The 25439-nt window shown below is 47.5% G+C and overlaps 10 protein-coding genes across 10 annotated transcripts; 6 read left to right on the forward strand and 4 right to left on the reverse strand.

The window, feature by feature from the left end:
* The first annotated feature begins 1356 nt into the window (after window positions 1-1356).
* On the forward strand, window positions 1357-2371 carry BO88DRAFT_402429 (NAD(P)-binding protein). The gene has a single exon (XM_025706103.1). The coding sequence runs from the start codon at window positions 1429-1431 to the stop codon at window positions 2164-2166; it is 738 nt and encodes a 245-aa protein (XP_025565974.1). The 5' UTR covers window positions 1357-1428; the 3' UTR covers window positions 2167-2371.
* Window positions 2372-2472: 101 nt separating this feature from the next.
* On the reverse strand, window positions 2473-4852 carry BO88DRAFT_485656 (fungal specific transcription factor domain-containing protein; the record flags this gene model as incomplete). Its single annotated transcript, XM_025712364.1, has 6 exons — window positions 2473-2811; window positions 2867-3171; window positions 3219-3393; window positions 3464-3648; window positions 3705-3978; window positions 4034-4852. The coding sequence occupies 6 exons, from the start codon at window positions 4850-4852 to the stop codon at window positions 2605-2607; spliced, it is 1965 nt and encodes a 654-aa protein (XP_025565975.1). The 3' UTR covers window positions 2473-2604.
* Window positions 4853-5638: 786 nt separating this feature from the next.
* BO88DRAFT_333920 (sugar phosphate isomerase/epimerase family protein) lies at window positions 5639-6634 on the forward strand (the record flags this gene model as incomplete). Its single annotated transcript, XM_025702783.1, has 1 exon — window positions 5639-6634. The coding sequence occupies one exon, from the start codon at window positions 5639-5641 to the stop codon at window positions 6632-6634; it is 996 nt and encodes a 331-aa protein (XP_025565976.1).
* A 126-nt stretch (window positions 6635-6760) lies between these two features.
* Window positions 6761-7673, reverse strand: BO88DRAFT_476704 (SDR family NAD(P)-dependent oxidoreductase; the record flags this gene model as incomplete). Its single annotated transcript, XM_025711945.1, has 2 exons — window positions 6761-7180; window positions 7250-7673. 2 exons carry the CDS (start codon window positions 7671-7673, stop codon window positions 6780-6782), a joined length of 825 nt encoding a protein of 274 aa, XP_025565977.1. The 3' UTR covers window positions 6761-6779.
* Window positions 7674-8232: 559 nt separating this feature from the next.
* On the reverse strand, window positions 8233-10071 carry BO88DRAFT_423025 (sugar porter family MFS transporter; the record flags this gene model as incomplete). Its single annotated transcript, XM_025708615.1, has 5 exons — window positions 8233-8895; window positions 8963-9005; window positions 9061-9552; window positions 9612-9913; window positions 9973-10071. The coding sequence occupies 5 exons, from the start codon at window positions 10069-10071 to the stop codon at window positions 8233-8235; spliced, it is 1599 nt and encodes a 532-aa protein (XP_025565978.1).
* A 5805-nt stretch (window positions 10072-15876) lies between these two features.
* BO88DRAFT_450794 (uncharacterized protein) lies at window positions 15877-16125 on the forward strand (the record flags this gene model as incomplete). The annotated part of the gene is made up of 2 exons (XM_025710596.1): window positions 15877-16005; window positions 16084-16125. The coding sequence occupies 2 exons, from the start codon at window positions 15877-15879 to the stop codon at window positions 16123-16125; spliced, it is 171 nt and encodes a 56-aa protein (XP_025565979.1).
* Window positions 16126-17327: 1202 nt separating this feature from the next.
* On the forward strand, window positions 17328-19152 carry BO88DRAFT_476707 (alpha/beta-hydrolase; the record flags this gene model as incomplete). The annotated part of the gene is made up of 4 exons (XM_025711946.1): window positions 17328-17630; window positions 17685-17808; window positions 17872-18421; window positions 18450-19152. The coding sequence occupies 4 exons, from the start codon at window positions 17328-17330 to the stop codon at window positions 19150-19152; spliced, it is 1680 nt and encodes a 559-aa protein (XP_025565980.1).
* Window positions 19153-19583: 431 nt separating this feature from the next.
* On the reverse strand, window positions 19584-20517 carry BO88DRAFT_450796 (EthD domain-containing protein; the record flags this gene model as incomplete). The annotated part of the gene is made up of 3 exons (XM_025710597.1): window positions 19584-19619; window positions 19679-20324; window positions 20390-20517. The coding sequence occupies 3 exons, from the start codon at window positions 20515-20517 to the stop codon at window positions 19584-19586; spliced, it is 810 nt and encodes a 269-aa protein (XP_025565981.1).
* Window positions 20518-21029: 512 nt separating this feature from the next.
* On the forward strand, window positions 21030-22186 carry BO88DRAFT_476709 (zinc-binding alcohol dehydrogenase family protein; the record flags this gene model as incomplete). Its single annotated transcript, XM_025711947.1, has 1 exon — window positions 21030-22186. One exon carries the CDS (start codon window positions 21030-21032, stop codon window positions 22101-22103), a length of 1074 nt encoding a protein of 357 aa, XP_025565982.1. The 3' UTR covers window positions 22104-22186.
* A 183-nt stretch (window positions 22187-22369) lies between these two features.
* BO88DRAFT_382833 (uncharacterized protein) lies at window positions 22370-25076 on the forward strand (the record flags this gene model as incomplete). Its single annotated transcript, XM_025704646.1, has 5 exons — window positions 22370-22545; window positions 22609-23590; window positions 23640-23898; window positions 23954-24094; window positions 24148-25076. Exons 1-5 carry the CDS (start codon window positions 22382-22384, stop codon window positions 25074-25076), a joined length of 2475 nt encoding a protein of 824 aa, XP_025565983.1. The 5' UTR covers window positions 22370-22381.
* Window positions 25077-25439: the final 363 nt, after the last annotated feature.

Consider the following 25439-nt stretch of genomic DNA (forward strand, 5'->3'; position numbering starts at 1 on the left):
TTTTTTTTTTTACCTAGTAAATAGGAATTCTATTGTGACTAGTAGATCCTAATACACGGGTAGAAACTAGTTATTGTAGGAAGGGTGGATATAGAAAGCTGACTCTGTTTCAGGATAGCTGCTTTGGGGTCAGAACCGAGTAGACTGATAGTAAGCTATCTTTGTACGTCATAGAACTCATTGGTATCGGACACATTGATTTCTGACCCGGCTACGTGTACGACCTCGTTCTTTTCTATCCTCTCAGAGTCTAGTATCGTCGCTATTGAAGCCATTTCCCTGAATAGCCGTTATCGTAACATTACTGGTTAGAGGCAAGATGCGCGATGCGAAGTCAGCTCGTGGATGGGGACCATAGACTTGTTGTAATATTATCTCTGCTCGGTGGTATCGGATTCAATGACAAGGAGGTGGGTGCAGTCCTATCCAGTGAGCTTCTGGTTAGCCAAGATGAAGACAGATATATTTAGGACTTGAGAACATCCAGAATCTGTTGCAGGGCTAGCCTCAGATCCCCCGCGTATACCTTTGAGATAGAGGCTTTCCGACTGGCCCAAGCATTTCTGCGGAAGAGTCAAGAAGTATCATGTAAGTTAGACTACTGTCCAAGAACATAACGAGCAATAATGCCACTCATTCCCCGCCGGGTAGCTGCAGCGACATGCTGCTTGAACTTCAGAAGAACCAGATACATATTAGCCATCTCGGCGAAGCATAAGAGATACCTGACAAGAATGTTTCCTAGTAGTATGTATGTAAGTTAGTATTGGTGGCTATGCTGATTTGTTATTGTCCACTTATCCGGGTGTGTCGCACTTATGGGGCACCCGCATGTGACGTGCTCAGAGATAACTACGACAGTGTCAGAACGGAGCTGGAAAAACAGATCAGTCAAAGTTAGACAAATCCTGATACTGAAGAATATCATACATGTGATTCATTACTATATATGATACTTGATCAGCTCTGCATCTGATTGAAAATTCTCCTCGATAAAGAGATATAAATCCTTACTTCTCGAATACATAAAGATATTCTAAAAACACTGAGATCCTAAAAAAGTAGTCATATGACTGATAATAATTCAGCAAAGCTGATATAGAGTCAGCATTCACTGGTCCGATACTGAATATTGATACACGTGACTGAGAATATCCGATGTCAGGTATTGCTTTGAGCCCAACGCACTAATTTCTGACACCGTCGCAACTGAGACCCCGCACTTATATAATGATATGCTTCGTCGGGGGATCACCAAACCGTCTCGGAGATATTTCCAACACAGTGACGACCATTTTTGCATAAGCCCTAACATTCAAACAGAAGCCCTAGTCGACGTGATTAATACCTATTTTTTTTTTTTTTTTCCCTGGATTACACCTTCAGAACCTTATTTCAAGATCATCACTACTACCAAGACTCTCAACCATGACCGTTAGCCCGAACCGCTCGATCGCCATCATCGGCGTGGGATCGACCATGTCCCGCTCACTTGCCCTTTGGCTCGCAAGTGTTGGATGGAACATTGCCCTCGTGTCTCGCTCTGAGAATAGCCTGTCTAAAATCGCCGACGAGGTCAAAGCCGCCCAGACAAACGCGGACGCCAAAGTGATCTACCGTACCGCTGATGCGGGCAACCCCGACAGCTTGACAAGCACCCTGGATTGGTGTGCCCAGCAGTTTAGTGGCAAGCTGGATGTTTTGAACTACAATGCCGCCCGTGTCGCCCCTTCGCACATCACTTCAGTCACTCCAGAGGAGCTGAACCTCGACCTCCAAGTCTCTGCAGTGGGTACCCTTGTCGCAGGCCAATGGTTCACCCGCAACGCCAACACCGACAATATCCCCAAGGGTGAGTGGCCGCTCTTCTTGGTCACCGGCGGCACGCTCGACAGAGAGCCGCAGATCGCCTGCTCTTCATTGTGTGCTGCCAAGGCCGCATCACAAACTCTCAGCCGTCTCTTTGCCCAGGCGCTTCCACAGGAGGCTCAGATTGTGGTCGGCATGCCGCTGATCCGCGCACGCATTGTTGACCCGGAAACTGGTGGCTACACCGAGGGCTACCATCCCGATACTATCATCCAAACGGTGTTCAAGCCATTCTTTGAGGACCGCGAGAAGCTACAGGGTGGAGTGGACAACTGGACCGTGGAGCGTGTTATGTAATTACAACAGCAACTATGCCGGGATAAGTAAAGTACGGCGATGATTAACGACCATCGGGCAAAGGCATGATTTACTCGAAGTCTGTTCACTGCAAGTCATTTTCTTCACATTTATGGTTTTTAAGAAGTCTCCAAGCGGAAGGACAAAGCATTGGAATTTATGCCTCTTATACTATGCCTCAAATAGTCTATATATACATGTCAGGATCCAGCCTGGTGCATTTCGGGCAGAGAATCCTCTAGATTCAGACTGATAGGCCTCTTCATTTTTTCTCTATGGAGTTATTCGCATTTCGACGCGCTGTTGGAGGCATGATTGGTCGTCAAATTCAGCGAGATTTTCGACCGCGGCCAAAAGATAACGCCGTTACACGGACACCGACCAGACCGTCCCTGAGGCATTAGGCTGCACGCGAAGTCCCCACTACAATATTTAGGTTTATGCCTGCCACAGAAAATGACGCTGCACTTCTTCGAAGTCTGCCTGGTTCTCTCCAGTCAATTCAAAGCCCTCGTCGTGAAAGAATGAATATATGGCATGAGGATCTTCCGAAAATTCGGCTGGCAACGTTACTGGAACGAAGTCTCCTTCAACTGTGTCTGTGATATACGTCCGCATAAGATTCTCATACTGCGAGACCCCAGCCTGATAGGTTTCAGTATTTGCTCGAGGGGTGTACGCACAAACTTCCAATACTTACATTGTTCGATATAGACTGGGGCGTTCTTACAGCTTCGTTTGCCATATCAACAGAGCTGATTCCCTGCATAAAAGACGGTAAGCATTCCTGCAACTTCTGTATCTGGTCCTTCCTCGCCCGAGCAGCATGGTTCTGATAGCTTGCCAGGTAGTCGAGAAGCTGAAGGCCTTCTTTCATGCCGGGGCTGGAGTTGAGAAAAGGAAAATGGCCGGAGTCGCTCGTATCTGCAGAACGGATGATAGCTGCCAGCAGTAGAATAAATGTCGCTGAGAAGATGGCATCGAGGTCAAAAAAGCCGAATACAGCTGCCAAAGTTAGCTCTGCATGTAAGCAATCTCTGGATGCTCCTTACAAATGATTTCCTCATCTACCAAGATTTTCATTAGTTCCAGATTCTTACTCGCGGCTTCTATGCACGTCCGAGCAAGGTGCTGTAGTGCACTGCTGCTTGTGCTGAATGTTGTCTCGCGATCGAATATTAATTTGGCAAGATGAAGAAGAACGGGTCGTAGGGTGAGAATTATTGCCTATGTAGACGGGTCAGCTTACTGAAAAAGGCATAACTATCCCCATTCAATCTAATGAATGATAACCTACTTGATATAGCATTGTGAAGAGGGAGATACTTGTTCGTATCCCCAACTTCGATGGTTTCCGGCTTGACATGTTGGTGCGCAAGGGGTTTTGCGGAATTTCTTTCGCGATTTGGTCAAGCGATGACATGATTTCGCGTACATTGTCGCAAAACATGTTCTCCGAGCAGGATTCGTTACTATAGATGACTATAATCCGATGATTTAGCTTCTGCGCCGACGTTTCAAGCCGGTCATGGACAAACCAGAATATATTCGGCTTTGAATTTGCACAATTTTGATATTCAGTTGAATGGCTAACGGATCACAGTAGCCCGGCGAAGGATTCGGGAGAGGAGAAGCAATCATTTTATCGTCGAGGCTCAACGGGCATCCAGTAGCTATAGTGAGACGTTTATCGTGCATCTGAACAGTCCACCAGATACGGTTCGCATGTGTCGCTTGTGATGGATGTAGTTGGTCGAGCGTAGACTTTCGATATAGCTTGTGCAGGAGAGCCAATCGGAAAGCAAGGCCAATCTACCTCAGATTAGTTTGGATAGTCGATTGAATGGAGGTAGTACGTGTCTCGCACATGTGAAGCAGCGTCGTCCTTCCGATCAATATTTTGGTAATACACTGCTATGAGTGCCAAAATCTCAATTCCGGCGACACCATGGGCCCGTAGTTCGCTAATGTTAGGCAATAATTTTAAAGCCTCTTTGAATAGGGCAAAGCCCGGTGGGCCTGTCGTCCCATCCAACTCTCCTCGCAGAAGTTCTCCAATTGCAAACACTAAGAGAATGTGGAGATACCAGATGCTGGTTCTTTGTATCTCGTCGAAGCTGTTTCTGTAGAATACCATCAGTTGGTCTGAGAGGTCTCGGGCATCGAAGAAATGCTGGGCATCGCCAAGGTATAGAAGAACCGTGTCCAGAAGTTGATACGCTTTCTCCACAGAAGGAAACCTCAGGTTAGCAGCCGTGCTTGTCTCTTGACCCTGGCGTGGTTTGAGTGGAATACGCCGCTCTGGGAATAGTCCTTCTGTAATTGGAATGAACCGTGGAGCTCGCCCATGAGGCGTGCACTGATTTCGTGAACGGTCATTATTTTGCCGCTCAAGATCCTGTACCCGGCTCCCGAAGTTCTGGCTCGATCCAAGGGTAAAATGGGTTTCCATTTGATGTGGAGGAAGCTCGGTTCTCGATGTCATGTTAGACACAGATGATGCCACCGGTGTTCGTATTACTTCATTTACTGGCGCATTGAAACGCAGTGCTGTATCCACATTCTCTGTTTGGGTCTTGTCTGACGCTGATATTGCCGTTGACCTCTTATCTACACGCCCGACATCGTGGGCCTGACGCTCGTACAAGGCGAGGCGTGCCTGAAGTTCTCGGACCTTCCTGTGCATGGTATGTTAGGAGTTCTGTAAATAACCAATGAATGTTACTTTGGGAAAGCCTACGCCTCGGAGATCAGCCGCCTATCTTCTACCACTGGGAAGGTGCATTCCAACTCTCGACGTGTGCAATAAACGCATGGATATTGACCAGAACATTTGACCTTCTTCTTTCTACATGTGTTACATCTATAGACCCATTTAGTTAGACATACGAAATCTAAGTTATATAAACGCACGCTGATACAGCCTTTGGCTTCTCTTTGCTGCTCGTCCGCGTAGATGAAGACTCTGCGCCGGGTTGGGACATTATTCCACGCAAGGCACGAGTCACGATATCCAACGCGGCATCCGACTCCAATAATCTGTCAACGCCTGATCGGATCACCCCGTCGAATGAACGTCGGGCCGGATTTATTGTTATGGCTGTGGACCAACTGAGAAAGGACAGATACTGCAAAGAGAATCGGGACAATGGGTAAGTGTTGTTTGCCTCCGTCGAGCGTCGGAGACCTCGTCCGAAAGGTGGGGTTCAATGTGGGGACTCATCGGGGGTCTCCGAGACGCCCCGGGGCCTTCGACGGTCACCCGCCCAGGTTGGCCATCCATGTAATGCCATAACAAAACTTGTATTTGTTCCTATATTCATAGAATTCCACTACTAGGTGTTTTTGTAGTATAATATAAAGGGCAAAGATAATAAATATAGTAAATGATATCATCAGTGTCCTCCCCCATTCCTAAAGCGCGTTAATCGGGACGAGAACACTATATGAACTTTCTAGATATTGATTGACCATGTTTTACAACCCCCTCGCAATCACTACATCTTCTCTGGGCCTCCACCCCTCCCACAGTCTACCAGACAAGATCCGAGCTGCAGCGTCCGCCTCGATTTCTGCAATTGAAATAGTCTACCAAGAGCTCGAAGACTACGCGCTCTCGCAGACTCCACCCGTGAGCGTACACGATGCTGCTAGAACCATCTCCCATCTATGTTTGTCCGCGAACCTTAGTGTATTATCCTTGAGCCCCTTCAAAAACTTTGAGGGACATAGCTCGCCCCTAGAAGAGCGACTCGATCGTGCGCGGAATTGGCTCGAAATCGCCGCCTGCTTGAAGGCCAAGTACCTGCAAGTGCCCTCCCAGTTTGATACCGGAAACAGCTCGGGAGATTGGACTCGGATGGTGGGAGATCTTCAGGCGCTCAGTAACTTAGCGGCTTTGTACTCCGTTGGCATTGCCTACGAGGCTGTGGCTTGGGGTACCTATATCGATACTTGGGAGGAATCGCTCCGGATGGTCCAAGACGTGAACCGCGAAAATTTTGGTCTTTGTCTGGATTCTTTTCATGTGGCTGCTCGGGTGTGGGGAGACAATACGGTCGAGAGTGGTATTCGCGAAGATGCCGATTTGGCTCTGCGGAAATCGCTTGATAGATTTGTTGAGACTTGCGCGTTGGACAAGATATTCTATGTACAGCTTTCTGATGGAGAGAAATTTGTCCCTTCATTGGGACCGGGACACTGCTTTTATCAGGAAGAATTTCCCCCTGCTTTGTCTTGGTCACGCAACATGCGCCCGTTCCCCCTTGAGGAGGAGCTAGGGGCTTACTTTCCTGTTGCAGTGATCGCTCACGCGTGGCTGAATAGGAAAGGGTGGAAAGGTGTGGTTTCGATTGAAATATTTGACTGGCGAATGAGGGATGAATCGAGGCGTCCGAGTGACAATGTCAAACGGGCCGTAGAGTCTATGCGAAAGCTGACATTCGTTTTGGAAAGTACCACTTACTAGAGTGATAACAATAGGTGTTGTTTCCTTGGAAGACATGCGGGCAAGTGAGATATTTTTTGGCCATCTAGGTGCTTCTATCTAAGTGACTTTCTGTTACAAACAAAAACAACATTTGTGTCATAAAGCATACTATCTCTTCCATTTCCTAAAACATCACAATACCACCGTCGACCTTCAAGGTTCCCCCTGTCATGAACCGAGCATCCGCACTCCCCAGGAACGATACCAACGCCGCAACATCTGCAACCTCCGCCCATCGACCAAGAGGAACAGTAGCCAGCATACTTTTCATCTTCTCCTCGGGCCACGAAGCGAGAAACATAGGTGTATTGACACCGCACGGATGGACCGTGTTAACACGAATGTTATACTGGCCCAGCTCAGCAGCTGCGGTGATGCATAGACCGCGAAGAGCAAACTTGGAAGTAGAATATGCTGATAGACCGGGTGTTGCGTGAAGTCCAGCAATTGAAGAGACCAGGATAATACTGCCTCCGTTGCCGGAGTCTCGCATTGCCCGTCCGCAGTGTTTAACGCCTAGGAAGGCTATACAAAATACATAAACTTAGCTGCTCATTCTAAACGTTTCAAACTAATTTTAAGAGAAGTACTCACCAGACCGACAATTCACTTGCATCACCTTATCATATTGTTCAACATCAGTATCCAGAATACTCGTCGACGAGTATGATATGCCCGCACAAAGAAGCGCAACATCGAGCTTCCCGAATTTGCGAATAGTCTCGTTAACATATCGCTCAACGTCTCGTTCAGATGTTACATCCGCTTGAACGGTAAGAATCAAATCGTTCGCTTTTAGGCTCTTCCCATCTGGCAAACCTGCGATCGCTTTTATCAGCTCTTCTTTTGACTGGGCGAGTCCCTGTGAGTTGATGTCGACCAGCACAACTTTGGCGCCTTCTAAAAGATATCGCCGAGCAGATTCCAGGCCGATGTTCCCTGCAGCTCCGGTTATGAGGGCTACTAGGCCATGTAGGCGGTTTGGAATAGGTTCCTGAGGAGATAGAGATCGGGGCATGGTGGAATCCATGTTCGGCAGGTTCGACAGTACAGATATTAATTGAGCTCTATGACAGATCGTGAAGATCTTCTTTTCGATGAATTTTCTTTCTCTCACTCAAATTATAGAGTTATCTAATAACATTCAGGAGGGACTTGGCGAGCCACTCCTTCGAGTCAGATAATGCAGGAAGTCCGTGGTGAGGGGAAGTTCGGAGGAGTGCCCGAAACGTCTACTTTTTTGGAGCAGCTTCGGAGCCGTTACCGGCGTTGTGTCATGGGGCATTGTCGCCGGGAGGATAGCCACCGCCAGCCCCGCAAGGAAAATATGAAACGAAAGCATATCGTAGGGCTTGCTCGAGTATGGCTTGCTGGAAAGAACCAGACACTGATACGGACTTCCCGGTGCGAACATATGCAGGGAAATTGGAGCAGAAAGATAGCTACTGGAAGAGTTGACGACAATTGAATTCATAAACATATTGAAGTATTTTGGTAGATATATCCCTTCATTGCTGACGGCTTTCCACATGAGTACATCTTTCTTCACTATTCGAAGTATAGAGATTGACTTTCCTTCACACACTCTCCACATGGGTAGAACTAGTCTGCTTCTCCAACCGAACTTCAGCAGCCACCGTCGACTCCGCCTGTCGAAACTCTAGATAATTCTTTCGGGCCTTCGTAGCAAGGACACTAACATCTGCCCCAAACAAGATGCCCATATCCTCCAACGGAACCCCCTTAGTCTCCGGAACAAACAAGTACGCAACAACCAAAGCAACGATAGTACATGCTCCAAAAAAATAGAACGTGCCGTATTTGATAGAGGCAATCATGTAAGGCAGCGAGTAGACAATAATGAATTGGGCCAACCACTGCATGCAAACCGCACACATCATTCCGATGGTTCGCACGCGAGTTGGAAGGACTTCCGATGCAAATATCCAAGGAATGCCGTTCCAGGAGAAGCCGTAGAAAATTGCATAAATGTAGATCATTGCGACAGCCGTTCGTGAGCCAGAGTCGCTGGGTGGAACGTGGTCGAAGGATTGACTTAGCTGGGAATATATGGCTAGGTAAAACATCGCCACTGCTGCACCGATTGCACCAACTAGTAAGGGACCGCGACGTCCGAACCGATCCACGATCCAGATCATGAATACCATTGTTGTGCACATTTTTACTAGGCCATAGACTCCGGTCGCTAGGAGTCCGACGGACGTTCCGGTGAACCCAATCTAAAACGAGTAAAACGTCAGCGTCTTTCCCTAACATTAGAGTCGCCGTCGGAATTTTGTCTCCTACCGAGCGAAAGATAGTTGGACTGTAGTAGTTGATGGAATTGATCCTGGAGGAAAAGTCAGACCCTGTTACAGAATATCGTAAGGAGATAATGACTATACCCAGTAAGGTTTTGTAGCAGCATCAGCATCACTCCAATCAAGATTCGATTCCGGACACCGGGGGCAGTACATTCACGCACAATGTGTGACAGTGTCCGTCTTCCACCACTCATCTCAAGTTCTTGGTTGACAGCAGCCTGAATCTCGGCCAACTCATTGACCACGTAGGGGTGGTCGAACGGAAGATTGCGAACCCAAGCGAAGTTTTTCTGTGCTGGGACGATTCGATTCTTGCTAGCCAGCCAACGTGGGCTTTCTATCATCCATGACATGCAGATCAATAGCAGCCCAGCTGGAATCATCTGGACGCCGACGGGAATTCTCCATTGGGCAGCAGTTGTGCTCGGTATATTCTTGTCGACGCCGTAGTTTACCCAGAATCCGAAGACAAGAGCCACCTGTAGCATGATCTCGAAGCAACCGACGAGACGCCCACGGACGAGGGCTGGAGAACATTCGGCAATGTAAACGGGAATCATGGTGGAAGATGCTCTTTAAAAAGGTTGGCCGTCAACCTCAGACCTAAGTAAGGATGGGAGATGCTGGCTTACCCGACTCCTAGTCCTGTCAACACCCGTCCGGCGTAGAGCTCAGCAATACGTCCTACGAGTTGGAGGCCTGTTCCGATGGTAAAAATAATGCCTGATCCGAGAATGACGGGCTTCCTACCAAAATACTCGGCGAAGAAGAACCCAAAAATGGCACCGAAGAATGCACCCGCTTGGAACATCGACACTACATTGGATGAGAGAGTGGTTGAGTTATTACCATCTATACCAAAAGACGTCTTAAATGATGGAAGCTCTAGTGTTCCTCCAATGAAAGCAGAATCGTAGCCGTACATCGCCGAAGCCTGGGAGACAGTCATGTTAGCAGGATGGCACCCAGATTGTTTTGTTTCGCCATTCATACCCAGGCGGCCGAAAGAGCCACCATGTAGACTCGATACCCGTATATTTCTGAGGGTGCATCATCATCATTCCCTGACGAACGAGAAAAAAGGTTCCTCATTGTGGGAACATGAACAAGATGGAAGGAAGATAGGGAAGATTATGTGTCTACAACTGATTCGTGACCGTGTGAAAGGCTTCGCCTTGGAAATGACAGAACAGGGATTTAAATAACGGCTCTTGACTTAACCGGCAATACATTGAAAGCTTTGGCCATTTTCTACAAGGGAAAGGATTAGCCCCCCCACGGGGGCACCTCCGAGATGCGGAGACCCCACAAGCCCGAGATTTTGGCAGCTCCACAGAGGCGCCAGGGTAGGCGAGACAAGGCGTCGACCACGACTGGTTTTGCCTGCCCGGTAATAGACACATACGGTACTCCTGAATAAACTGGGAGGCCTTCACTAACCGAAGATTGAGCTCTTGAACGTTTAAGTGGCTAGACCGACAGTAGAGGCTATTGCGCTGCCGCTGGTTAAACCATACCGTGGGTAGAACGATAGCTAGCCTGCCACATTGTTCCGCCCTGTGTAGTCTAGATAGCTGCGGGATATCTCCTCGTTTTACAATAAACCGATTACCTCATCATATTTTGCCTACAGCATGATAGAAGCATGGTCGGTATACACAGTAGATAGCAGGTCATATTTAGCAGTGTGTATTATAAGGCAAAGCTTGCAGAGCACTCAAACAAGGCAGAAGTCTTGTAATTCCAGTCAGCCAAGGGTCAAGGTCCTGCTTAGAAACATGATAATTTTAGCCTGCGTACACGCGGGTGGTTTCGTTGGGTCTTCGTGTGGGTAGTTAACATAGTATATCATGGTCCCGTAGCCTTTGTAACAAGCGTTGAGATCGACATACAACGGATAGGCAGGATCCAAGTAGACCAAGCACTTGACCAAAAAAGAATTATGGTTGTAGATCTTCAAACGCACGTTGTTCAAGATCAGTAGTAGTGAACGCCATTCGAGTCGCGTAGTCTATCCAAAGCGTCTTCCTTGGCAGGAGAGGTCTTGAGCAGTGCCATCTTACATGTTTAAAGAGACCTCGCACGGGCGGCATAATGCTTGACGTAGTATCACAACCACCCAGTTAAGCCTAAGTACACCTCTAGCAGTGCAAGTGTTGAGGAGAATCCAAGCTCGTGTATAGCAGAAGTACGTTCTTCCAGGATTGAACTACTATGCGCAACCTACTTGCCTGGAAATAAGTCAATTACTAGGCCAGAAAACAAAATTAATTTGTTGATTACTAGCAATGCAATGGAGCAACTGAGAAAGTAAACTACTCCACATACTCACGGACGGAGTGCCAGCCCTGTCTCCGATGCTTCTTGCACCCTATGTTGAACATCCCTAGGCGAGTGATTCTCCCCAGCCCGGCGAATTTCTCTAGGCGTAGTGCCTCAAGGTAGAACCTCTACGAAATCTCCTTCTTCCTGTACCTGCTCATTCTCCTCATCCTCCTCTTCTTGTCGTACCAGGACGTCTTCTTTTCCTTCCACTTCGTCATCATCAGAGTACAAGTCTTCAGGCGCTTCTCCAGCACCACTCAGAGCCAACGCCCTGGTCAAGTTCAACTAAATCCACAAAGTATCAACCGAGGGGAGGGTTAGTTTTTCGGGATCGTTTGCCGTGAAGGTGATAACATCGCCACTTCGAATGGACGCTGAATTTACACAATTCGACTCTCAGCTTCCTCTGGTCGTCGCTAAGGTCCAGTGACTTTATCGCAAAACACGCTCTCTCCCACAAGCCATGTACGCTTGACCACAGCGCCACCAAATTGGTACAAGTCTCTGTCCCATTGCGACCTGACACTGCCTCTCTCCATTTCAAAATTTCATCGCGAGACCAAAGCAACGTAGCCATCTCCCAGACGTTGTTTCAAGTATCAGCGCTGATCGGTTGTCCCAGGGAGTACGGGAACACGTGGGCGATCTCAACCAGTACACCAGCTCTAGTTATCAAGCACCTATCGTCGTCTCTTTCTTTGCACTTTACTGAAGTTAGCATTGAATTTGACATAGCATGATAGCAGAGTGACTGGTAGCCTACCAGTCGTTTGGCATCAGATTTTCGAATCAGAAATTCGAGACCGTCGGTGTCGGCAAGCCATAGGTACGCGGCGGACGCGCGATCAAAGTTGCTCAATGAGTTCCGGCCCCCAGGCATTCCCTATTCAGGGTACGCAGTCTTCATATTGGGCAACAGACATGCTCATACATGACTCTTTATGAAAAGAGCATGCCAATAGAAGATGCGCAGTCTAACACTGAGATTTCCTAACGAGGAAGGATATTACAAATCCCACTTTCAGAAATGATGATATAAATAACATGTAAGTCTTCATCAATGAATCATTACTATATTAGGCTATCTGGGATGATGACTGCTACTACTTTTCTTGAGGCTCATATGAGCACGAAGGCCAAGGTAGATGGAGAGGATAGAAAGAGAAAGAGGAGCGATGAGGAAGAAGGGTGCTTTATATAGACCGCGAGATTCAATACAAGTATCTACGGTGAATCTGCTACGTACTATTGATTGCAAGGATTAAAAAGCCCAGGGCTGCTGATTGACCTTTTTCCCACCGTATCAGTCCATCGCAGTGATTATTCTCTAGGAATTCACTTTGATATATGTTTAGTCCGTCTACCACCCTATAGAATGGACCTGCAATAAGCGCAATGAAGGAAATTACATCACTTTCTTTTCATTATCTCACGCTTTGATCTCCAAGTTGCATATTCAAGTGATACACTAGGTTCAGAACTCGCTCCACGCTCTAGAGTCAGAAAGTCTTCCAGGAGCAGAATGGCTGGCCGTCTGATTTGCTTGGGGAGGAGTGGGAGACCCGCTACCAAGGCACTTTGAGCCGCCTCCGCCTCCGATTGGGTCCTACAAGCGAAACTGTGTAGTAGTATCTACTATATGTGCTTCGTCATGGGAATGAATGTGGTAGATGAGAAATCACGGTGTACTTTATTCGGGAACAGCACAGAAATCGCCACTGTCTTCCCCTCATATGTGTTCGTGTCTATAGCGGACAGAAACTTCCGTCCGACTCTCGTCGTATTATGCCGCCTCCCAGGCCGCGTTATCCATCTTCTGATAGGATAGAATACTTATTTTGCAAGAGCCGGATGAGAGACTTATGCGTCCAATATCTGCAGCAGAGATTTGTTATATCGTCCGAACTGGGAAGCTAACCCGACCTTGTCGATCAGTTGGGTTTCTTATGTAACTTGGTGCATTGATCGCCCTCCAACAATTAAAGAGGGGGGTGAGCGACCCATTTTATGCCTGGTGATGGGTTGTATCCTCGGTCGACATATGAGCATATGAATTTCTTATCGATGCCTATTTGCCTTACTACAAGACCCAGTGTCGTGCGATGCATGGCCCAGGTTGTCTTCTCAATCATGGGTCCATCAGGTTCTATGATCAAGGAAAAGCCTGTCTCTTTTTAACCAATTACCACTTATTGTGATAGTTTCAATGCATATTCTTCTTGTAGCATGAGGATAGCTTATCGTCCACCGTACAGCTCGCCTCAGTGACCTTTTTAAGAGCCCACCCCCGCCCAATTCCTTCTTATGGTCGGAATCACTTCCACAATGAGTATCTCATTAATGCGACCGTATAGAATTGTATTTGTCATTTTGGTGGCTGTGACTTCGTGTAGCTGCCATTCTTAGGTCCAACACAGATGCCATTACCCCGCTCGAACAGCAGTCTTGGCACATTGGGAGTGAGGCTGAATTCTCAGTTAAACTCGTAAGTTGTATTGAGTAACTTCATTGGTAGGAGTAGGAAGTGCCGAGCCAAGTGAAAGATCCATTCTTAGGAAGGTAGGTTCTTGTCGCGAATGTCTGTCCGATGGCTGCAAGGTCGCACTACAGCGACAATCCTAAGGTCAGATGTCATGATAAACTTGGCAGGCTTAGGTTCGAGCTGGACCCTGAGCTGCAGCATAATCTGATAATAATAAAATTTCACTAACCTTGAATAGTCGAGGTAGCGTAAAGAAGCAGTCCCGATGACCCTTTGGACGCAGGAGAGAGGGACACGGCGTATGATAGGGTCACTTGCTATCCGTGCGACTAGTGACGAATCCATTTTAGTAAACACTACTGATTAGTACACAAGGAGGTACCCATACACGATGCAATCAGGTTGCATTCCGGATCTCCGAGAGGCGTCCGAGGCGTCCGAGGCGTCCGGGTCCGGACCGTTAACCCTGCATGGAAAGTGTAGTTAGTTAGGCAATCAATGATCGACGCGATTACTATGGGTCGTAACCAAATGCCGAGTGGCCATACAGCGCTCAAAGTGCTGTGCGGAATTGGAGTTATTCTCTCTTGTGTGCCTTCCTCAGCCTCAAACCCCCCCGCACGACGATCAGATACCTTGGTGAACCCTTGCAGTTGTGCCATAATGAGCTCATTTGTTGCTTCCGGAGCTATGACTTGCACGAGGCTGAAGGGCAAATCGGGTAGGTGACAGCGTTGATCGACCACTTGTTCAAGTTTGCTGCATAACGATGACGTTGCTTCTCTTGCTACTGGTGATTATCTTTGGTAATCTCGACTTTATGTGATTATCAAAGGTCTACCTTAAGCTACAAACTGGCAGCATCGATGGTCTGACAGGGCATAGGCAAATCAAGTACATGTGCGGACTAGAACAAACTAACATCTAGTATCGGATGCCCGAGGTACCAAGACGATATCAACTAATTTCGCTCTTCTGCACCAGCGAATTCCAAATCTCATAGCTAGTGCTGAGCCTTCTTATTGACGAATGAGAAGTCGTATGTTATATGCTCCATGTACGAGGGGGTATTCTCACATGGTGGGCACAAATATCATGCATACCCGCGGCATTCCGATCTTGAGTGATAATTGGTATAGCGCAAAGGTATCTTTAATAATCTCTAGGAAATAATCAGAAGCGTGCTTTAGTGCTTGAATCTCTTACGGCTAGTTGTATCGTAGTGAAAGTGTGTCTTCATTGCTATCCTCCAAGGAAAAGCTTTTGTTTGACTGATACAATTACACGCCTTGATGGTCTCTTTGAACTTGATGTGAATTGTATGTAATCACAATCATTAGCAGTAAAGCGCATAGCTAGCCTGAAGGGGGTGGATACATTCTTGGTGCGGTACCTGGCTCGAATACCACGATAGAAGCCACGTCTCAAATCCAAGCAGTCCCTAGCTCATAACCTGTCAATACGAAGGAATGCCGGGGTACACTTCGGGGTGCAGTTCTCGTCCGACCTCTTGAAGATTTTGATGATGTAAAATGAATTGAGTTTGTATACTGACTCGCATGAGAAAACGGAATGAGCCTCATATGCCCAGCTCATTTGCTGTATGCTGACAGTGTCTGAGCCTCTACTACAGTGGTCGAGGATGGCTAGATTCTGCTTTCCCATTAGCTCATGACCATGGAGAACGTCAATACCAGACGTACGAGGTACATTGACAGACAGCCGCACTATCCAGAGCTGATAATGTTGAGATGTTCAATCCATGCACCTAATGATTTTAGCGGGTGAAATTGGACGCCTTAACCCTGACAACTTGGAGGGAAGTAAGACACAGCCTAGTCATATGTGTGTCGATCAGAAGCAGTCATGGGGCATACTGACCAGGATGCTACACTTATCTCTGAATTGGGAAGACAGCCTTATCACAGTAGCAAGGAGAGTCCCAAAATTTATAAATACAGCCATCATTCCGGCCATCAAGCTTCAATTCCAACTCAAGCCTCCAAGGCTTAACGACGACCACCTCAATCATCCAAAGAATTCTTACCACCTAACTCACTCACATATCTCATTTCTAAACATACATCAACATGCGCTTCGCTACTCTTATCTTTGCTGCTCTTGCCGCTGGCCCTCTGGCTGCCCTCGCCGCTCCTGCTCCTGCAGACAACGCAGCCAACGAGAAAAGCTGCCCATCTGGCGACAATATTAACTGCGGAGTAAGTTTAATATCCAGAGATTTCTTGTTGCCCTCTTCCTTCAGATATCGAGCTCCAGATATTAATACCCATTGTTAGGGCTGCAATGGCACCAGCTGCCAAATCGGTTTTAACAACTAGTGAGTTTCACCACTAAAATTGCATCTTTCAGGAAGAATACTCGTGAACGAAGAGCACACACTGACAATAGTGGCCCGTATATAGTCCCTGTGATGAGGGCAGTGTATGTTATGAACACCCAGTTTCATTCAGTCGGGCTCTGCCTACCTGCCACAGCTACCATGAACTTTTCATCTTCATTTTTGTCTTAACTTTGCTGACCATTTGTCCTTGATCACAGTGCACTGCCCAGAGTGGAGGTGGTGATGGGAAGGACTGCTGGGATAACAACTACGGTGGAACCAGACACGTCGTTTGCCCCGGAAAAGCTTGAGCTAGATCTGATATATGCTCTGGGCCAGAGGAACTCCCCATGGTATACTACAGTATCCAGGAGGGTTGCCTCATGGTGGTATAAGTGGTATTGAATTGGGTCTGGTTGTGATTTAGGGCATGCCCGAGGTTTGACGTCTGTGTTGCAAATGTTTTCCATGAGTTTACGATCTGTTACGAGGCAAGAGGTTAATGGCGCCAGCTTCTTGTCCTATTTGAAACGTTCGTTACGAATTCAATATGTATGTCTTCATGCCAATCGAGTGTCTGTTTTGAACCCGTATGATGTGCAACGAGTGAGCGTAACCGCAACCAATGTCTTTCAAGGGTTAAAAATCATGTTAAATGATAATACACCACCTCTACTTCAGTCTCGATTGAACATGACGTAAATGGCAAATTTGAGGTTTACAATCAATACCTCTATCCGCTGGTTTCCATCCCAGCTAGACCCAGTTATGCAGACACGAAGGCGGCTCGGACATCCACCAACGTTCAACAGTACTACTCTGTTGGCGCCCGCTATTTGGACCATCTATAGGGTATGGTCGGACGGAATAAAAGTAATTTAACAGGAATTAGCCCTGTCCTACAGCTAGACTAGGAAATTGATCGATTGCCACATATTTTATTCATTAATGACGCCTAATGATTCACAAATCTACTTCACAAAGGCTATACTTAGTCGGACGGGTCGAGCTTGCCGCATCCCCATCGGCCCCACCGGCTCCGCCGGTTGCATGGGGTATCGCCACCTTGGTTCCTATATTACTATATTACCGAAAAAAATAAGATTATAAGTTATTCATTGACATCAGCATCTACACTTCTTACAGCCTTTAACATATACAGATTTCCCCGAAAAGCTTGTTGATACCATCACTTTCAATATGAGCATCCCTAGACCTAATTATGAGACAATTGAGACCGACGTGGACGGCTATACCCGTATAAAAAACATATACATACCCATGCGCGATGGGATTGAGCTTTGCGCCGATGTGTTTCTCCCTTTAACCGCATCGAAAAATGGAGAGAAGGTGCCTGTGATTTGCAGCATGGGTCCTTATGGGAAAGACAACCATGCCTCTACATTTGGACTACCTCAATCGCCTATTTACGCAGAAATGTATAAGCATATCAAGCCGTTGGGCCCTGATGCTTGCTTTGAATTATGTGATCCATCTATCTGGGTACGAGTCAATCCATAGATATAGCTGTTTCCATACTAATAGCCCATATTATAGTGTAAAGAGTACTGTTATGCGTTGCTTCGTGTTGACAGTCGCGGCATCGGTGGGAGTCAGGGGAAGCTTGACCCTTTCGGCTTGGAAAGATCAGTGCAGATCCAAGCAGATGCAGAGGGACAAGGCATTGATCTCCACTCACTACGTCAGATTCATTTGGCTAATTCGAATCCTCATTCTCTTCCAGATCTCTACGATATCGTCGAATGGGCTGCCATTCAACCATGGTCATCCGGCAAGGTGGCATACTCCGGAATCAGTTATTACGGAATGGTAGGATATTGGGCCGCGATGCAAAAGCCACCCCACCTAAGCTGCGTCGTATCATACGAGTCTGCATGCGATATGTACCAAGCGTCAAGACGAGGCGGTATCTACAGTGACAATTTCCAATCTCATTGGTACCGGAATCTAGTAATTCCCTATCAAGGAGGGAAGAAAGAAGGTCACATAGGAGAAGCAGAGCTCTCAGCCAACAGGGTCGATTTTCCAAAGTTGCTCGCAGAGACTGAGTATCCCACTGACGGTGTCTGGGAACTTCTGAAAAGAGCTCGCAATCTTTCCGATATTGAGGTCCCATTCTATCTTGCTGGAAACTGGACGGATGCCGAACTCCATTTACCTGGCAATGTTCGGGCTTTCAACGCCCTCTCGTCAAAATACAAGTGGCTTGAAATGCATACCGGGAACCATTTAAGTGCGTTCTATGAGCCGGCGCATCTGGAAATGCAGAGAAAGTTCTTGGACTTCTTCCTCTTCGGCAAGGATAACGGCATGCTTGATGTTCCCCGCATTAGACTTCTTCAAACACCACGGCACAAATACCCTTTATCGTGAAAACGAAACATCCTTTCCTCCAACTGATGCGGAATATGTACCCTTTTACTTCACCCCAGAGAAAGTGATCACCCCTAACAGACCAACCGGCCAAAAGACCTCCTTTACATACAAAGGGTACAGCGAGAACCTTCACTTCTCCCTCAAAAACCCGTTCACTGAGTCCTTCGAGCTACTAGGCTCACCATACCTAGAACTTGAGGTCAGCACGACAGCAAAAGACATGGATATCTTCATCTATCTACGCGCAATGAATGCAGACGGCGAGAATATAATTCTACACGGTAACCACGGCGAACCGATGGACAATTTTGCAAGAGGTTACTTCCGTCTTTCTCATCGTGATGAAGTCGCCAAAGGTTTCAATGAAGAAAAGGTCATTTCACAACCAGCTGTTGCCAAGTCAGAGGTCGTTCCGGGCCAGTTTTACTCTGTGCTTATTCCTTTGTATCCTGCTGCATTTCTGTTTGATCAGGGCCAGTCGCTCAGCATTGAGATTGGGTCTGTGGATACCGCCAGTACTATTGGACCTATGCGACATGAGGGCGGAGATCGAGTAAAGGAGAGATTTGCTGGGGATAACGTCATTATTTCTCATGGGAAGTTGGTTCTTCCTCGGGTGAGGCGGTGATATGTGTCTTGATTTGGATTGGTCATTTACTCGTCAATGTATATAACTATAAGACTCTTCTTCATGTAGTTCGAGTCGGCATATGTTGATAAATGGGTACATAGTACTAGACGGGTTGTCAATTCGTGGACGGTAGTTTAACCTGCGCAAGCCATTTCCACAGTCCATTTTGATTAGTTATACTTAGTTCTTCAGATACCACGTCTGTCAAGGAGCTCGACGCACAATCAGTTTCCAGAAACACGGTAAACAGCTGCGCGAGCAATTCATTCTGCTCTGAAAGAAAAATGGCAATTGAAAGAAAGGAAAAGTTGGTAGCTAGTATACTGAACACTAAGTAACACTACAGTTCCTCCCACGCTGCAAGCACAGCTTCATGGCAGTTCAGAGCAGCATACTGCACGATACACACCTTAATCATAGCGCAGTCCTCATTCCTTCTTATACGGCTGTCTTTTCGGATCAAACTGCCAGATATCAGCCATCTTCATCACAACCAAGCCCTTAGAGCAACGCAACAACTTACCTCAATCCCCTCACTCTGATCCAACACAACAGCACGTTCACCGAACCCAATCCAAGTCGCCGGGAGATCCAATACCCCCGCATACTCATCCTCAAAGATCCCCTGCACCTTCCGCACAGCACTAACCGAATCCTTCCCCCGTAGCACAGTCATAAATACATAATAAGCAGGAACCGACCGCCCACCCCCAAAGTAAGCACTAAGATCAAAGCCCACCTCAGTAGGAACATTAACCACCAACTCTAGCACTTCAGTGGAGGCATGCTGCTTGAGAAGAGACGTAAACTTATCAATCATCTCTCCATTCTTCTCCCCGGAACGCTGCACATCACTTAACGCGACAAAGTACATGCCAACGAAAGAACGCTCCCGTGTTGAAGTCGCAGACTCGATAGCTGTCAACGGGACCACTTCCTCCCTAACAAACATAGGCTTCACAGCACCAAAATCCGAAAAGTTCGCCCCATCAGGTCCTACTTTCGTCTTGACCCACTCGGAAGCAAAGTTCTGGATCATGTGTTCCTCCGAGGAGAAATAGAGCTCTGTGAGACCGTCATTGAAGGCCCATGCAGGGTGGGCGTTTGGTATCTTTTGAGAAGGGTCGACGTGGTATGCGGTGTCGAGGAAGTGGGTTTGGAAATATTTCCTGACTTGGATGTGAGTGAGGTGTCATTTGTGTATGTTTGCCTGGATGGGGGGAGAGTCACATACAAGGGCGTCTCAGATGGACTAGGGCCTTTACTTAGGGCCCCATGTACTTGGTAGTGGTAGTCGAAGAATTCTTCTCTTGTCAAGCCGGCTTTTCGTCGCAGGGCGATTAATTGTTTGATGATGGGCATATTGGGTACGCGTGGGTAATGGGAGTGTGGGGTATCTATTTTTTTGGATTGGGTGGTATGATCAGGCGGGTGGTATTTATTCATTACATGCTCTTGAGGCCGTAGATAATGGAGCTACAATGGTGTAGAGGCGAAACGTCCACGGTCTACGAACGTTACTCGTCAAGCGGGCGCTGCCGATGGAGCCGGTGGGGATATTTCTCGGCTTTGCCGATGGGGTTTGCCGCAACGGGGCCGCCTGTGTACTGGGCCGATGGCGGGGTGCCGGGAAGGAAGTCATGATCAATTAACTTAACAGTATAGTTCCACGATTACGCAGAGAGGCTCCAAGTCCTATAGATTTCTTGTCGGGTGGTGAAGGCGGGATGACGTGGTGACCAGAGGTTTACTCCGACGGGGAAGTTCTGAGGCGCTCAACTGTACAGTATGAATACCCCCCTGAGAATTCTCATCCGTATTATCTACATCTACCCTTGCATTAGTCAATCTGCGCTTGACCCTGCTATCCTACAATGCCTCCTGAAGACGAGAACACAGCTCTGTACGTCGATGAAGGTGTGAACTTCTCAGTCCAACGATGCCAGGGAATCCCTACTCCAGCTGATGATGAAATTCTTATCGAAACGCAATTTTCTGGAACCAATCCCGCCGATATCAAGCATGCCACGCTCCTAGGCATCTATCCCGCAGTCCTTGGATATGACTTTTGCGGCACAGTGCTCAAGGCTCCTCCCAGTTCGACATTCCAGCCAGGAGACCTAGTTGCCGGATACACACCTACTGGGATAAAGCGACCGCCCAAATACGGTACACATCAGCGATACTTGGCATGTCCCAAGGATATGGTCTTCCCAGTCCCTGCAGCACTCCCACCACACCATGCTGGGAGTTTGACAGTGGTGGCCATGACTGCTGCGGATGCCCTATATAATATCTTTAACCTCCCTCTGCCGCATGAGCATGACAATCAAGCGAAAACTGCGAAGCCCTTGTTGATTTGGGGCGCCTCATCGAGCGTTGGTCTTTGTGCTCTCCAGCTCGCTCGTGCGAGTGGTATTCATCCGATTATCGTCACTGCTTCCCCAGAGAGACATTCCCTACTACAGGAGCTCGGAGCCACTCGCTGCTTTGACTACAAGTCTTCCAGTGTTATTTTAGATATTAAAGCGACCGTGAGAGATCATCAGTGGGGTCCATTAACATACGGATTTGATGCAGTTGGGAGCCAAAGGGGCGGTGTCAGCTCCGCACAGCTAGTGGCTGAGTGTTGTTCGGAAGATGCGACGCTTGTATCTGTTGTTGTTCAAAGTGACTCCAAATTCAAGATGCCCATTGCCACGCCGAACAGGGATGTGGTTATTAAGGTCCAGAATGTGCCATTTCCGATCACGATCCCTGCAAGACCGGCAGATTATCAACGTGCGTGGCGTGCGCTGATCTGGACTGTGGAGAATTATGGTGTTAATTTTCGACTGCTTTCTGTTGATGTATTTGAAGGGACGGCAGAAGAGGCGATGGAAGAGTTGAAGGCGATAGCAGATGGAGGAAGGTTTGGGAAGCTGGCGTTGAAGCATCCACTACTGTAGTTGCAATTAGGCACTAGATTTGTCAACAAAGCTATACAACTCCAGGTAGTCAAATAATTTCTGGCTCGCAATTTTATTTAAAGAGAGTTTCATTAACTAATGATCGATATGTATAATCGAAGAAGGCCGTATATTGATTGTTGCTGTTTACCTCGGTTGCAAGCGATAAATAAGAGCATGTGGGGTGGCGGGATGTGGGGGGTTGCGTCTACGGCTCGTGGTCCCCGAGTCTGCAACTGGTCCTTCTACTTCACCAACCCAGCAATCTGTACCTGAGTATGGAAGCCCCAACAGCAGATGGGCCGGACACGTTGGGAAGATGGGCGTGTGAATTCTGTCCAGAGAGTTTTGCCCGAAAAGAGCATCTCCGACGACATGAATTCAGCCATCTCGGATTGAAGCCGTTTCGATGCGACGTGTGTTCTCGCATGTTTTCTAGAAGGTTTGTATCCTCATCCTATAGCTAATCTAACTAGTATATCATTGAGAATATTAATTGTTGCAGGGATACTTTGAGGAAGCACCAAGCCACTCATTCGAGAGAAAGTGATGGTGAGGAACCACCTTGCACCCGCAACCGTCGGCGGTCCCAGAAAGCATGCCTGAATTGTGCCAAGGCAAAGCAACGCTGCAATGGAAAGTCGCCATGTCGTCGATGTGTCAAGCGAAACATACAATGTGCATTTCCAAAGCCAATCCCTGCACTGGAGGATCCTCCACTATTAGAGACACCGGAGTTTGTTCATTCTACGCTCCTCCTGGATGGCAATCCTACACTTATTTCGAGTGGCAGTGGCGATCATGCCACCTTCGACGATCACCATGTACGAGCCGACCACGTTTCATTCGAAGACTTAGCAGCTACTACGAGATCTAGTGAGCAACATCGAGAAGATTTCAGCATGTACCTTGCCGGTCACCCTAGTGAGAACGCTATCCATCCACATGTGTTATCACTACCGAGCCAAGGATTAGGCGACGCCATGACAGTGGACATGAGCATAAGTCTAGCGTCAGGAGGATCAGACACTTCACTCTCCACCCGGGAAGACAGCGATGAGCTTCCTTCGTCGCAAAGTGATTTCTCCATGCCAGAAGAGTCTCATGCCCATCGTTTCTGCTGCACTCGGTTCCCAGAAACTCAGCCAGATGAAGACGTGATTGCAGCTGAGAATTATGGGCATGTTAAGCTGATACCGGAAAAGCAATATCAACAGATGTGTGAATTCTGGAAGAGCCAGCAATGTTCCTCGTGTGCATCACCTTTCATCAGCCTTTCCTTCTTGAACGCGATGGTCCAGCTCTATTTCGAGCACCATGACCCTTGGATGTCTTTCATCCATCCGTCATCTTTCGACACAGAAAATTCCTCATTGGTCCTTATATTAGCGGTGGCATCTGTCGGGTGCCAATACTCCAATGTGGAGCGCTCGGAGCTTTATGTCCTGGGTATACAGGACCTTCTACAGAAGGCGCTTCCGAAAAATGTGAGTTGCTGTAAAGTTAATACCTGTTCCAGTTTGACTGACTCCATAGGCCACGGAAACTATTACCCTTGACCAGATGACACTTGCGCAGTGTCTTCTTTTACTCAATACAGCTCTTCTATTCAGCGGTTACGAAGATGAGATTCTTACGTCTCAGTACCAGAGGAACATGCTCACTTCAGTGGCTAAATCAGTTTCTGCCAACGTTGCTGAAAGTATACCTTCTCCAGATGATTTGGACCCATATGAAAAGTGGCGTCGCTGGGTAGGTTTAGAATCACAGAGAAGGATCGTTTACTGTGTATATGGTGAGGACACTTCTTGGTATACCTCGACATCACATAACTTATCTTAACGATGCAGTGCTCGAATGCTGCTATTGGATATTCAAAGATGCCCCTTCATCAATGACCCTCGACGATTTCAAGATAGCTCTTCCTTGCAGCGACATCTTATGGACATCTGATTTTAAAAAATCGCAGGATAATATAATTGTCAATTTAGGTAAGAGGTCATCGTATCTTCAATTTTTTGACAGAAGATTTAACCTAGCCTAGAAGCAAAAGATAGACCAAGTCTAAAAACCGTATTTTCTAACCCAGACTTACTCGACAACCTCCTCAACGACAACTCCGACCTCAGCAACCTAGTGATCCTCCTAACATTCAACATCGAAGAAAGGCGCCTATTACGATCCACCCAGCCATGGTTCGCAGCCGACATGGCCACCGGCCTCAGCGAGCGGAAGCTATATAAGTGGCCGGATGAACTAGTATTCTTTCGAACAGCCCTTGACGATAAATGCGACCCTACAATCAAACGTTTCTCCATGCTCAACTCCATATCGAACAACGCTCCTACCTTCCTAAAAGTGATGTTTCACGTCACCAACATACTCCGACGCACACCGCTACGCTGTCTATACGCCTTGAGCGGATGGCAAGTCACAGTGGATCAGATGACCGCCGCCGCTACATCCCTAACACATTGGATGCAGCAGAATCCGACACTAGCCCGAGAGACTCTTCTACAAGCAACTACATTGTATGGAGTTCTCTATGACGAGATCACAAGGCCAGGCTGTCACCACTTGGCCTTCCTCACCGCGGGTCTCTATATCTGGGCTTATTGTATCGTGGGCGGAGAAGACGGTACTGTGGGAGCGAACGGAACGCGGAAAATCAGCCAACGACCGCTGAGACCTGATAGAGGTGTCCCAGATGATGTGAGAAACTCCTGGATCAAAGGCACCCTCGAAGCTCCTATATATGTCAAAGGAGTGGGTATTTTGAACGGCCCGGAGAGTGCTATTCGTGTTCTTAAGGGCTTTAGACTTGCCTTGTCGAGCCATAGGTCTTGGCCTTCGCTTAGGCATGGGTTGATATACTCTATTTCGGAGGTGATAGATGGTAGATTTGCGTCGCTTAGCCCGGAGATGAAGTCTAGTGGGTGGAGGAAGAATGCGGATGGAGAAATTCGAGCATAGATACACGCGAATAAATGCAAGGGTTAAGACTTTATCATTGTCATGAGTTGAATTTAGCAGTGTTTACCGCTCTATGACGCGTCAGAACAGAACAGCGGCTTGAATCGCGCAGATACAGTATGATGTCTATCCCTTTCAAGTTATTATACCTATTTGAATATTTGCGCATCCCCTTCCAGTGCTGAGATAAGGGGACGTAAGGGGGGTGATGTTATGCTCTCCCTGTCGGATGCAGCGGCCCGATGCACGTCCAGTGCAGGCTGCGTGGATGTAATCAAAATGGCACACAGGGCATGAGCATGGTGCAGACGGACATAGTGACTATACCGAGAGACTAATTCAGCTTTCCTATGTATCTTGCGT

This window comes from Aspergillus vadensis, assembly GCF_003184925.1.
Source record: "Aspergillus vadensis CBS 113365 unplaced genomic scaffold BO88scaffold_4, whole genome shotgun sequence".
Taxonomy (NCBI): domain Eukaryota; kingdom Fungi; phylum Ascomycota; class Eurotiomycetes; order Eurotiales; family Aspergillaceae; genus Aspergillus; species Aspergillus vadensis.